At 40.7% G+C, this 14,192-nt stretch overlaps 1 protein-coding gene across 3 annotated transcripts in view; it reads left to right on the top strand.

The window, feature by feature from the left end:
- UBE2E2 (ubiquitin conjugating enzyme E2 E2) overlaps positions 1-14,192 on the top strand; it is a 249,877-nt gene that overhangs the window by 216,967 nt on the left and 18,718 nt on the right. For all 3 annotated transcript variants that reach the window (XM_053261724.1, XM_053261723.1, XM_053261725.1), the window contains one exon: positions 7,618-7,750. In XM_053261724.1, coding sequence (XP_053117699.1) covers positions 7,618-7,750 — 133 coding nt within the window. The remainder of the gene's footprint in view (positions 1-7,617; positions 7,751-14,192) is intronic.

Genomic DNA, 14,192 nt, shown 5'->3' with positions numbered 1-14,192 from the left:
GGCTGTTTCAGTCTGAGGCTCTCTCAGCTTTGAGTTAAAGGTAAAAAGAAATACTCAGTACTTTACAAGATTACTTCCAAAGAACACCCCAGCTGGTATTTGGAGTGGCACACTTTAAAACCTGTGGTTACCCAGTTGCATAGATAATTCAAAAAGCACCCTCCAGTTGCAAGGAACCTTTAAAAGCACCTTTATAGGGTACAGAGACTTCTACAGATCCCTGGTTAGATAGAAAGGACTCAGGTTAGCGTTTCTTAGAAGGTTACATTACAAAATAAAACGCAATAGACCAGTTGTAAGGATTTGCATAGCACAAAAGGAAAGTAAATAGTCTAATGCAGGCTAGGTATCTAAATCTTTCCGAAGCCAAAAAGCCCTTGGCTTCCTTTCTCCATGAACTCACCCCAACCTTCAGGAGAGAATTCAAGCTTCTTGCAATCCTGTCTCTCAAGGATCTGCAGATGTTCTTCCATTAGAGAAGTCTCTAGGCTGGCTGTTGACCATGAGGCAGCCAGATTCCATGGCTGCTCACCCAGCCTTCTGCCCATCCTCTCTCCTCCCCCTCCTGGCTTTTTCTGAGAACAAAGACAGCCTTCACTTCCTGGCGCCAGGCCATCTAGATCCCGGTCACCGTGTGCTGAGTGGCTGATCCCCCAGAGGTCACTGCCTGTCAATCAAGACAGGGTTCACTTCTGGTTCACTCACTAGGGTAAGGGAGGGGCCAATTACTAAAAGTACAGTATAATAAAACATGAGTTATAGACTCAACTCTACACAGGCATACACATTCCTCATAAAGAATCTGCTTAAACCTGCCCTCCAGAACTGCTGATGGGCGTGCATTAAAATGTGCCAATGAAAACATCCTTCTATACTTCGGCACTGTTAATGTGCTAAAGTACCTAGCTGGTTTGGAGTTATATATTTGGTTCCCAAGGTAAAACTTATTTGTAACATAACTTAGATCATTTTGGCATGCGATGTCTAGGAGCCTTTGTTTAAGGGCTAACTTGGCACGTTCATGGCCCCACCCTATCAATAGTTCAGGAGAGAATCCAAGTGAATAGAATTTCTTCATTAATAGTCATTTCCATTGCAATTGAAAGACATCCTTTAGTATCAAATGTGCCAAACCCCTAGGGAGAAAAAATAAGGTTTAACCATAAATTGTATACTGCTAGCCAGACCCTGGTTTCCTCACTTAGTACACCTGCCTCTAAATGTAAAATCACATTAGACACACAGCAAGGCACTTGAAATAAGCTTCTCAAAAACATGGCTTGTTCCTAAGGCCACAAAATTAGAATATAAGGTGATTTGGACACCATATAGGAGATGGGCTAATACTTTAGCTTTGTATAGTTTGATAGCACCCAGGATAAACTGTCCACTTCTAGTTCGGAAAAAGTTGCTGAGATACTTCTTTGGGTATTTTGCGTTAAAAACTCTCTATGTGCATTTAAACTACCTTTTGCTTGGAAAACTACCCCTAAATATTTAAATCAGTCAACTTATTCAATTTCAAATCCATCAATACTCCAATTCAGCTTCTTAGAGGACTTTGCAAACGTCATACTTTTAGGGTTTTTTTATAATTAACCTGCAAGGAATCTTCCCTGCTGTAGCATGCAAGCACCCGCAATTCTCTTCTTAATCCAAAGGGGGACAGAGATAAAACCACGGCATCATCTACAAAAAAGAGCACAGATATGTGCTTTGATGCTAATTTTGGAGGATCCTGATCTAAATTACTTAGCCTCTCCACCAAGGAATTTATATAAACATTAAACAAAAGAGGGGCTAAAATGCAACCCTGCGTTACACCTTTCTGGGTAAAAATCTCTTCTGAAAGCTGTGCATGTGCATTGCATCTAACTTGCAAATGGGTATTCTCATACAATTTGTAAATAAGAAGAAGCAGACTCTGATCAATCAAGGAGGCTTTAAGTTTGTCAGCAGCCTGTCCGCCTGGCATTGGAGTCAGGGTGGTAGGTCACGGTCGTTGGACACTTTCTCTGACCAGATTCCACGGAGCCAGTGCGAAGCAAGAAAGTAAGGCACTCCTAGGAGGGACAATACAGTGGATTCTAGCTGTTCAGCGTTCAGAACAGGGAACAGAGCAGGGCATGGCAGGAGACAGGATTCAAGTAGAAAACCAGTCTGGGTTGCAGAGGCCAGCACACAGCTGGGAATCTCCTTTGCTCAGGCTCGGGGCTGGTGTACACTCCAAGATAGATGTGTGTTGTTTTCCAGCATCTGGCTGCAACCTGCAGAATTGATTTATAGCCTGGCTTGATTGCTCTCAGCTGGCACAGATTCAGGGTTTATCTGCCTTTTAAAGGAGGCATTTACTTCTTCTGAGAACTTCCAGCTGTTGTTGTTATTACATTTATATCCCACTCTTCCTCCAAGGAGCCCAGAGCAGTGTACTACATACTTAAGTTTCTCTTTCACAACAACCCTGTGAAGTAGGCTAGGCTGAGAGAGAAGTGACTGGCCCAGAGTCACCCAGCTAGTATTATGGCTGAATGGGGATTTGAATTCGGGTGTCCCCGGTCCTAGTCCAGCACTCTAACCACTACACCACGCTGGCTCTCACTGTTGTTGGCGTCTCGTCCTCCTCCTCTGTTGCGGAATCAGAGGGGGCTCCCCGTTTAACTCAAGGTCTTGCTCTCCAACCCCCATCGCTGCTGCCTCTGACTGCTCTGCTTGTTCTGGGACTGCAACCAGTCCTGCTTCAGCTGTTTCCTGTGGAATGACAGCTAGGCTGTGCCCTTCAGGTACCCATGCGTCAGCTGGAGGGCTGTCAGCGTCCTCTTCCCCTTCGCTATCTGAGGACAGGGGCATGACAAAGTTTCTCCAAAGTTTCTCCCATGAAATTAGATCAAGGGCAAACTTAAATTTCACAAAAGCAGTATGTAAGGCCAAATGAGAATTTTGAGTATATTTTCTACCAAATGACGAAGAACCAAGTTCTTCTCTAAAGGTGAACTGCTGGACCTAAATCCGGCTTGCTCCTCTGCTAGAATCTCTTCAGTCTCAAACCAGTCAAGCAGTCTCATAGAAATGGTGGGCATAAATCTTACTAATGATGTCTAATAAGCTTATAGGACAATAATAGACTGGATTGACTCAGCCAATCAGCACACCAGGAGGGTGGGACCTAGAGAGCTGTGGCCAGGAAAAATGGAGTTCCTTGCTCAGGAGGACATGTGGCCATGGAGTTTGGCTGCAGGAGAATAGCTCTGCAGATCCTTGAAAGACAGGAGGGCAGGAAGCTTGAAGTCTCATCAGGAGTTGGTGAGTTCAAGGAAAAGGGAAGTTTAGTCTAGGGAAAGGTTTGTTTAGTCAGACTTTGCATTAGGGAAATTATATTTCTTTGGTGTATGTGCTCTGCATATCCTGGATACTGGTCTAGAACAGTTTACCTGTAATGTAATTAAAATAAGAAACACTAGCCTGCACCCATCCTACCTAGGCATTGCAAAGACTCTATAAACATTTAAGTGTGCATTAAGATAACCTATTTTTGTAATCCTACTAAGAATTATTAATTGTATTTAAAAGCTCTGAAAGCCTCAGACGAAAGCAGTCTGTAGTAATTGAATAAAACTGGGGTTTTTTAAAGTTCTTTTCCTTTTTACTAGCTTCTCTGAGATGGTTTTAAACTCAGAAAAAGTGGGGGCTGAAGGCAATTTCTCTGGTGCAAACACGTCCTCAAACATTCAGCAGCTATCAATTTTCTCACCACATGTAGGCTCGCACGTGAAAGATTTTTGTACTTGTCCAAGAGCCAAATTAAGAGAGGTATTTTCCCCCTGGATTATCCCACCCCAAGCCCAGAGAGTTTCTGTAGACAAAAGGGGTGGTGGTGGCAGGATTTTGAACCTACCGATGATACAGAATAGTTTTAGGAGAAACCTAGCCAGGCAGCTCAGCAGGGATGATTCAGCATTTATTTTCCCTCACATGAGCTTGCTCTGTGACAAAAGCTGTAATCTGCTACAGTTGTTATAGAATATATACCTCAAAAAGGAAAAGAATAAATGTAGTTGCATCTTTAAAGGATAGAATCTTCTGTAGCTTAGGGTTCTACAAAATGTGACTGACCCAGGACAGTGAAGGCTGTGATCATCTTTAATATGTGTGGGTGGGTGTATTTGTGTTTTCAGTTTAGATTAGTAGTTTAATTAATTGTGGTTTTGGAGAATTAAGTGTAAATTACTAACCAAACCAATTTATTTTGAGATAGTGTATTTCACTTATATAGAGTAATTCATTATTTCATGTAGAAAGGGCCTTGCTTCTTATGCACCTTAGAAATTGTGACAAGGTTTTGGCCACATCACTTCTTTAGATTGATAAAGTGTACAATTAGCCACCTTGATGCTTAGTTCAGTAACAATTAAACTTCCGTAGACAGTTGTGATTGGTATTTCTATAGACGGTAGAGCTATTTTTAATTATTAATTCTCTGGTTTGTTTCTTACAACAGTCTCAGCTGTGCTTTATTATTCAAAGGTTAATGCAAACTGAGAACTGGGTAAATGAAATACATTTGGCAGCTACTGACCTAACATAGACATTGGAGGATGTCAATGAGAGGCAATCTTATCAGCTGTTTATAAAGACCAGTTTTTCCTTTAAAATAATTAATCACTGTTTTAAAAAAGGAAATCCTCTTTTAAAATATTACATAACATGATAGACTCAGCATCCTGCTTATAAGAAGAGTATGCCATTTGGAAAACTATAAAACTATTGTAGAAAATTAATGCAGATATCACGACTAGTGAACTGATACACCGCTTTAAATAATAGTAATCATCCAGTCATATGCAAGGAATATGAATAAAATCTGAGATTTTATTGAAGTACTAAGCCTAGGGAATTTCAGGTAAAATAAGGGTTTATTAACTTTCAGCAAAGAAAATGAATAGTTGGACATTGAATATGACATGATGCCATGTGATAATTCGATGCCTTGGGTATGTTGTAAGGCTCATCTGCTCTAAATATAGTTATATTTCACAGCATATTTAAGTATATAATTCCAATTGTATTTTTGTAATTGTAGTAGAGACTATTTCATAAGAAATGCCTAGAAAATATGTTTTATCACATGGTAGTAATAATGTCCCCCTCCTTTCTTCCAAATAATAGTGAACAGTGATTTACAGTCCACAGAGATGGGTGAATCTTTTTACTGTGGTCTCTGCCTTGTCACAGAACTATAACCATAATGCGTCATCACTGATTATATCTGATTATGGGTTGGGTCCAGAAGAGCTTCCTCTGGATCTGACCCTCTGTATATTGTTTTGATCTTGGCCCAAGCCATTTATACTCCTAACCACTAATTGGAATTGGATATAGAGAAGAAGCCTTGGATAACACATCACTAATTCATCTTGGACTTAAATTTTTCTGCTATAAGAAGGTCTTAATTGTGTTACTCTGAGACAAATCTTAACTATGATTATGGCATAAATATTGTCTTTGTTTTTCCTGAATGAATATAATTAACAGAGGGACAAAAAGTAGTGTCAGTGTGGTGTTTGTTTTAGATCAGGTTTCAAACATACAGCCCTACCAAGTTCAATTGTCTGGCCCATGAGAGAAAGAGGGAGGAGAAAGAAGACAGAAGGCAGCCTTCTCCTGACACAAGCAAGTGGAGGGCAAGGGAGGGGGCAGAGGAGAGAAAGGAAGTGGGGGAAGGAGGAAGACAGAAGGAAGCACAAAGTGAGAGAAGATGACAGAAGGTGGCATGAGTTGAGTACCTGCAGAGGAAGAAGTCCCATGCTCCCTCAACTCTCATCTCACACAAGTGCTTAGTGTGTTCCCAGGCGGTGGCCCAGCACTTTCCCCCAAACAGCACTCAATTTCTCAGCTGCTTGGGAGAGATGCACTGCACATTTCTCAACAGCTTCAGCTGCACATCATCCCAATGGCCTTACTCCAGGTTAACTGAGTGGGGGTGGGAGTATATAGGTGCCGTGGAAGTGATGGCAGCAGCAGGGGAGGAGTGCGCTGAGTTTTGCACACCATTCACCATTGTCGCTTTCCCTCCTTGAGCTATCTGGGATTCCAAATGGCATTGGGCAGCAGCCAGCAGGCTCTGTTCACAGCATTCCATTGCCCCCCCCCCCCCGGCTCATGTTTACCTGGGTGGCAGTGGAGCCAATCAGCAGCAGCAACTCAGAAAAGTGCACACTGACAGCACATTCTTGTGTAATGCAGTAAAGACAACATTAGAAATATATATAGATCGAAGTAATATACAACTTGTGTATTATATTTTATTTTATTTTTGGAGTTGAAATCTCATTATTACTGATTATAAATAAGTAATGATTTTAAAGGAATATTTTATGAGTCATGGAGCTAATATATTTTAGCTGTGTGTAGCAAACATAATTTGCATGCATGATTTCTTTTTTTCTTTCTTTTAATCATTTTTTATATCCCGCTCTTCCTCAAGGAGCCCAGAGCGGTGTACCTCATACTTAAGTTTCTCCTCACAACAACTCTGTGAAGTACACAGGAACATAGGAAGCTGCCATATACTGAGTCAGACCATTGGCCCAGAGTCACCCAGCTAGTTTTATGGCTGAATGGGGATTTGAACTCAGGTCTCCCCGGTCCTAGTCCAGCACTCTAACTACTACACCACGCTGGCTCTCTTCTCTTCCAAGAAATGTTATTAAAAGATAGCATGTAAGACATGTTATTAGGAGTCAGAATGTAGAGCAATTCAGCAGTTATTGTGTAAACATATGTACCCCTATATGTAGGTACTGATAATCTAAAATGTGGTTTCCTAAAACCTTCTAAATGTGATTAACATAGCAAGTTTCAAGCTCGTTCTCATGACTGGCATCAGTATAGCACAATACATTAACAAACTCCAAGGTAGGACAGGGTAAATTTCCCTTCTCCTCAAGCCTTGACTACAGAATAAACAATTCCATTTCCGTTACTTTGGCTCACAGAACCAAAGTTCACACTTCAGTTTCTTGCAACCCAGCCACCTCAAACACAGGCCTGAGCTTTACCTTTTGGGTCTGCAGAGCTGCTGCTGGTCCCAATTCCAGGGTGCTCACCACACAATCATACAGATTTTGATTATCCACCTTTGTTTTTGTGATGTATATAACAAATATTTTTTGTATTTTAGCTGACAGCATATAAGAACATTTTTTCTTTGATTAGCCCTTGACTTTTTTTGTTATAATAAGTGTGGACTATAGCAGCTTTCTGTATTAGTCTGTCACTGGAGAGACTTGTATGTCTAGAATGAATGTTGTTTGTCATGGTGCCAAGGTTTTATGGTAGCACATTTTGCAAAATAATGTTATTGCAATGCCACCTACTGATAAGGTGAATGGCAAAATAAATTAAGACAGAATGTCTTAACAGTTGTGTATTCAGAAACTAGTTTGAGTTCAGGAAAAGCAAATTATCTCATATATATATATATAATGAATTGGAAAAGGATTCAAGAATGATTTATCATTTTCAGCTCTGATGTATCAATACTATTTCTACTAGAATTATAACTGATGTGCTATGCAGTTGCTTTGTTGCAGTTACTAAGTATGTCATATTTCATTACAGTGCTGGACCCAAAGGAGATAACATTTATGAATGGAGATCAACTATACTGGGGCCTCCAGGTTCTGTGTATGAGGGAGGAGTTTTTTTCCTTGATATTACCTTCTCTGCAGACTATCCCTTTAAACCACCTAAGGTAAGAGAAGAAAGTAAAATTAATAATTGTTTTGAATGTTCTCTGGAGTGATTTTAGTACTGCCTTTTGGTGCACAATATGTGGATTTTATTACTTCTAAAAGCTGGTGTGAAATTTTTTTATGCAAAATCCTTATAAATCCACAAGTCTGCTTCTAAAATTATACAATAAAATATTATTTAATGCAAACATTTTGATATAGTGACACACTGCTGATGTCAAGAATGCAGATTAGGAACATTAGGAAGCTGCCATATACTGAGTCAGACCATTGGCCTATCTAGCTCAGTGTTGTCTTCACAGACTGGCAGCGGCTTCTCCAAGGTTGCAGGCAGGAATCTCTCTCAGCCCTATCTTGGAGAAGCCAGGGAGGGAACTTGGAACCTTCTGCTCGTCCCAGAGCAGCTCCATCTCCTAAGGGGAATATTTTACAGTGCTCACACATCATGTCTCCCATTCATATGCAACCAGGGTGGACCCTGCTTAGCTAAGGGGACAAGTCATGCTTGCTACCACAAGATCAGCTCTCCTCAATTCCATCAACCAGAGTTAAGGAATCATAGACTTTAACAGAATGTTGAGAACATAAAATTATGCTTTATGAAAAGCTGTTACATAATTTTCACTTCATAGGTGGCAAAAGACCCAATATATTGGTTTCAGGGCATACCATGAACAAGCAGTTCTGCTCTTTCACACACAAATACTTGTATGTGAAAGTTTGTAGAACTACAATACACCATCAGTTATTAACCCAGCAACTACAGTTTTAATGCAGGCCTGGTTCGGATGTCACAAACAAATCATGATTTGACTATCAGCACTCATTCACGCTCCGTCCCTCTTTCCCTCACACACTCCAGTTGACTCCCTTTCTGGACATTAAAATCAAACTATGGTTTGTGCAAATAATAGTTTGCTTCCAAACCATAATGGGAAATCATTCGGAAATCATTGTTTCAACTAGTTTTGCAGTTCTAGTTTGAAAGCAAACCATAGTTTGCCCAGTTTATATGGGCAACGATTCAAACTAGGAACAGAAGAATCTCTCAAGGAGAGGTAGAGAAAAGGAGGGGCCAAACCAGGGGTCCACAGTCATGTTTGAACAAGGCCACAGGCCTTGCTAGGTACAACAAACTCTATATTCTTACACTAATCATGAAAACACAGTGTGCAATCTAAATTCTGGTGGTGTGCAATCATCTTCATTTGAAGAGTGAAATTCTTTCTTTCTTTCTTTCTTTCTTTCTTTCTTTCTTTCTTTCTTTCTTTCTTTCTTTCTTCCATCAACGATATTTAATATTTAGGGATTACTGAGTTTTCAAATAGTTGAATGTGAATCTGGATCAGCATTTTAAAAAATCATTCTGTAATAGGTGTGAAATATCTGTATCAAATTGCTATTCCCCCCCCCCCAAAGAATTCTATTACTACAAGTAAAATAATATATTTCACTCAGTCATTTATGATTTGGGAAATAAGTAGTGCAGTTTACAAAAGGACTACAAAGCAATAGGATACTCATATCTTATCTCTGCTGGGACCCGTTTGTGCATTATTTTAGTTATTATTATTATTGTAAAGAATTTGTGGATATAATTTGCTTTAGAATGTAAGATGATCATACTTGATATGTTATTAAAATAATAGGCTATATGACAAGAGAAATAAATATCCACAGGAAAATAATGAGGTACATATCAGAATTAGGTGACCTTTGCTACTTCTGTATGTTGCCATTTTTTCTTAATCTGTGACTTTTACGTATGGGTGTGCTGAAATGCTTTTTGTGCATCCAAATCATGGGCGCATTCCTTTAAAAGAGAGCTTACATAGCCCTTTAAAGCGGAGGAGAGCAGTTCCATACCTGCTTCTCTGATGGCCGCCAATGCTTTAATCCCAATGCTTCCCCCAATTTATTTATTGATTTGATTTGATTTTTATATTGCCCTTCCAAAATGGCTCAGGGTGGTTTACAATTAAAACAAAACCATTAAAATCAGTTAACAATTAAAACAAAAATTATAAAATGGTATAAAACAACAATTAAAACATCATAAAACAGCAATTAAACAATCACAATTAAAAACCAGGTTAACCTGAAAACCAGGTTATAATATTAAAACGAATTACAACTATTTTAAATCCCTAGAAGGCCAAGCCAAACAGACAGGTTTTAAGGGCTCTCCTGAAAGCCAGCAAAGAATTCAAATTGCGGATTTCCGCAGCCCAGGAGCAGCTGCAGAGAAGGCCTGCCTCTGAGTCGCCACCGGACGAACTGGTGGTAACTGGAGTCGGACCTCCTCAGATGACCTTCATGTGAAGTGGGGATCATGTAGTAGAAGGCGCTCTTTAAGATAACGTTTAAAGGTAATAACCAGCACTTTGTATTTTACCCGGAAACATATTGGCAGCCAGTGTAACTGCATCTCTGAGCTGCCCCTACATGACGCCAGCATGCACATGGCTTCCGTGCATTTGCAGTGGCCATTTGCATGGTCAGTAACCATGCTGACCACACAAATGGCTGCCACATGGTCGTGATGACCATGCAGTGCTGGTCAGCATTAACCAAATTGTTGGTCCACCATGCTGACCACGCAAAACCATGCTGACCATGCAAATGGCCACCACATACACGCAAGCCATGTACGTACCGGCGTTATGTAGGGGCAGCTGGAAGACGCCCCACTGGCGCATGGGCATAGCTGGGGGAGCGCCAGGATTACAGCAATGGCGGCCATTGAAGGAGGAGCAAATATGAACCTACTCTCCTCCACTTCAAAGGGACTATGTAAGCCCTCATTTTTTAAAGGATGTGTCTGCAATTCGGATGCCTGAATCGTGTTTTGGCACATCCTTACTTTTATGCCAACCATCTTCACTTAGTATTATATATAAATTCAGGCTAGTAAATACCATAATGAATAATATTTTCAGTGTTGCTTTCCATTCCACACACCCTCCCCCACAACTGACTTGCATTAAAGCCCTCAGGGAATCTTTCTGAGTGAGAGCCAGTATCAGAAGGTAGCCACATATCTCCAGATAATTGCTGTAGTCAATTTTATATTGAGAAATCACACTTTGACAATTGCACTTCAGGCACCATTTCTAAATATTAAAACATACGTTGGTAGTGAAAAACTTTATGGAGCTATGTATTTAAGAAGCTAAGCTGCATTCCTGTGCTTGATTAGGAGATGTTATTTGTTAGTACTGTACTATTAGGTATTTTCTTCAGAGGAGAAATTTAGCCTGTTTTGATTGGCTGGTGTCAGGGTCCCTCCCTGACTACCACCCCCTCTCAATTCCAGGGGGGTGATTTGTTTTTATTGTTCTATGACAGTTTAGTCTCCAATTTCTAGGAATTCATTCAGTTCTTATTTTCCCTCACTACAACCATATAAATTCTTGTTACCCTGCTCTCAACGCCTTAGCCTCGGGAGCTCAGGATAGGCATATATGTTCAGGATATAAAATGAAACAAAACTTGAGGTATGAAATGAAAACAAGAATACGTTAATTATTTACTGATTCAAATAAAGATCTCTGCAAAGCAGGGCACACAGGCTTCTCTTCCAAGTTACTGGGTACATCTGCTGTTCAGCATTCTGAGTGTTTCTTTTCATCTGGATAAAATGTAACTTATAGGGAGGTGAGTTAACTGGGACAGAGGTACTTAAAACTAGGTTTGTAAACTTAGTGAATTCTTCCACACCTTCTTGTCTGTTACAAGGAGCTGCCCAGTACACTGCTGGTTCTCCAGCCTCCTCACATTCACCCTTCAAGTTGTACACAAACCCCCCCCCCCAAACAAACACAACAACCAATCTCTCAACCTCAGCTCAAAACACCTCCTCCCCACACGCAACTAAATCCAACTCTCCACCTTCTCTCTCTGTCTCAACAGCTTTTATTTTAAATCCCTCCCCCTCTGAACTTTCCATGCCTGGTTGCTAGGGTAACCCCCACACACTCACTCACCAGCTCCTATATACGTCCCATCACAGCTGCCATCCTCACCAATGGTGCAGAAGTGCTGCATACAAAGTGCCTCTGCAGTATTTAGTAATCTAGAGTCACATGTGCACATGGCTTTGCCGCTGGCTATAGCCGTGTGTAGTGGGCCCACGGAGGCCAGGCAGGTGCCCAGCCTGCAGTGGTCTCAGCAGCAACAAATGAGATGTGCAGAGGCAGCAAATGGCAAGGCCCCAGCAGCCCTTGGTTACAGAACATGAGTGAACACTGCTAGGTATGCCCTGTGTTCATTAAAAAATTTTCACTTTGTCTTGCCAAGATCCTGATTTAAAAGAATATCTATGTGTTGGGTTTACCAAGAGTCTTGGCTTTTTTATTTGTTTTAGTGCATCAAACCCTTGATTTTCCAGGGTTTCATAGTCATTATTTTCAGTAATTGTCCAGGGTCCAGTTTAAATTTTCATGCTGTTAAGAAAAATATAACTCAAAAAATAAAATACCTAAATTTAAAAGAAATCCACAATACTTCCATGACATTTCTGCAGCCCATTCATTTTTTTAAAAAGAGAGAGTCCAAAAAATCTTGACTTGGGGGATTCTGAGTAAAATATCAGAAAAATATTCTATGCTCAGAATTGAATAGTATATCATAAGCACACAAACCAAAAGGGAGTTCACATAGTAGAATATAGAGGTTTTAGTACCTTGCTTCTATTACATCTATTACATATCTTTTAAAAATGTTAAACTAAAATATATATATATATTTTAAAGAGCATTATTTATGAAATTGAGTTGAAAACTGTTGGTTTATGTAAGGGAGAAAAACTGGAATGCATGCAAAACAACAAGGGGAGAATCGCTTTAAACTAGGTTAGGTATTCTGGACACTGCCTTAGGTAAGAAGGGGAAACTGCTGAGGAACATGGCAGCTGTGCTCCAAAGCTTCTTTGGAGCACAGCTGCTATATTTATGAGCAATTATGGAGTGGCTGTAACAGAAAATAAAGGCTGGGATTTTCCTTCCTCTGCCCTCCCCTACCTGTAGCCATATTTTTTTCCTGCATGAGAATTTTGTACAAAACCTCAAGATGCTGTTGATGGGGTCGTACTCAGTGGTAGAGCATCAGCTTTGCATATAGAAGGCCCCAGGTTCAATCCCTGGAATCTCCAGGTAGGGCTGGGAAAAATTCCTGCCTAAAACAATGGAGAGCCACTGCCAGTCAGCATAGACAATAACGAGCTAGATGGACCCAACTCAATATATGTTCCTGTAAGGTTTGGATTTGAAATGTTTAGTCGAGCAACACTTCAGCTTAAAGAGGGAACTGCAGTGGAGGAAGAAAACAGAAATATACAAATTATTAAGTGATAAAATCAGTTATGAAGCAGGGATCTGGGCAAGTATCTTGGACAGAAAAGTATTATTCAGCATGATTTTTAACCATTTGCCAGTGCCAGTAATTTTTGTTCAAACTTTGGACTTCTTACTGTCTTGCATAGTGATCTGCTGTTGTAGTTGGCCTGGCTCAAATAACACCCACACCACATCTCTCTCCACAGCACATGATGGGACATGGTTGTCCATGAGGGCCAGGGAAATGGAGGCAGTTGCACCTCTAGAGTCACGACTCAGTTACTATGAAGCAGCAGTATATCTCTGTTGAGGTAACAGTGCTCACTCATGAACACGAAACTCCCAGACCTAACCATGAAAGCTAGAAACATCCCATTTTCATTGGTGGGTTCCAGTTCTCACCCACACTACCAGAAAAATCAAAACTTCCAGGAAAATGCATTCATTTCCTGCAAAATGTGGGGAAACTCTCCCATTGGAAAAGCATGGGAAATGATGCCTTCTGAAAAACTTTGGCAATTTTCTTGGGTACTGAAATGTTTCTTGGCCCAGCCTGTCATTTGGGAGGCTGGGGGCTTGGAGGAGCCTCCACCATCACCACTGATGTCACAGCCACCTCCACCATCCCCACAATCTGGAAACTAAAGGTAAATATTCCCCTTTCACTGCCCACTCCTTCTTAGTCTAAGGAATCCCCTTTTACTTGTAAAGAGATTCCTAGCTGGATTCCTCTTTACAAGTATATCCCCTGAGCCGGCCTGTGAGCCAGCTCAATGGCCAAACTGGACTGGACCCAGTTCGGTTGAGCCCAGACCGGGTCAGTTCAAATCTGGTCCAGATTGGAACTGGACCAGTTTTGCACACCCCTACTGGAGAGAAGAGCTGGAGCTTATTTTATTGCTGTACTCAAGCTCCAACCACCTTTTTTAGTTGGAGGCAGAATGGTCAGCCTCCAGTACTGTTCATTGATTCCAGGACCCTACAAAGTGCTACACAAAGTGCTATGCAGGAACAATCATGGGGAATAAAAAGTTAAAAGGAGGAAAATTATATGTGTGCATACAATACATACATACATGTAACATGATGTCATTTCAACTTACAT

Source organism: Hemicordylus capensis, chromosome 6 (genome assembly GCF_027244095.1).
Source record: "Hemicordylus capensis ecotype Gifberg chromosome 6, rHemCap1.1.pri, whole genome shotgun sequence".
Lineage (NCBI taxonomy): Eukaryota > Metazoa > Chordata > Lepidosauria > Squamata > Cordylidae > Hemicordylus > Hemicordylus capensis.
The sequence above is the reverse complement of the archived record's forward strand: the minus strand, read 5'-3'. Positions and strand labels throughout refer to the sequence as shown.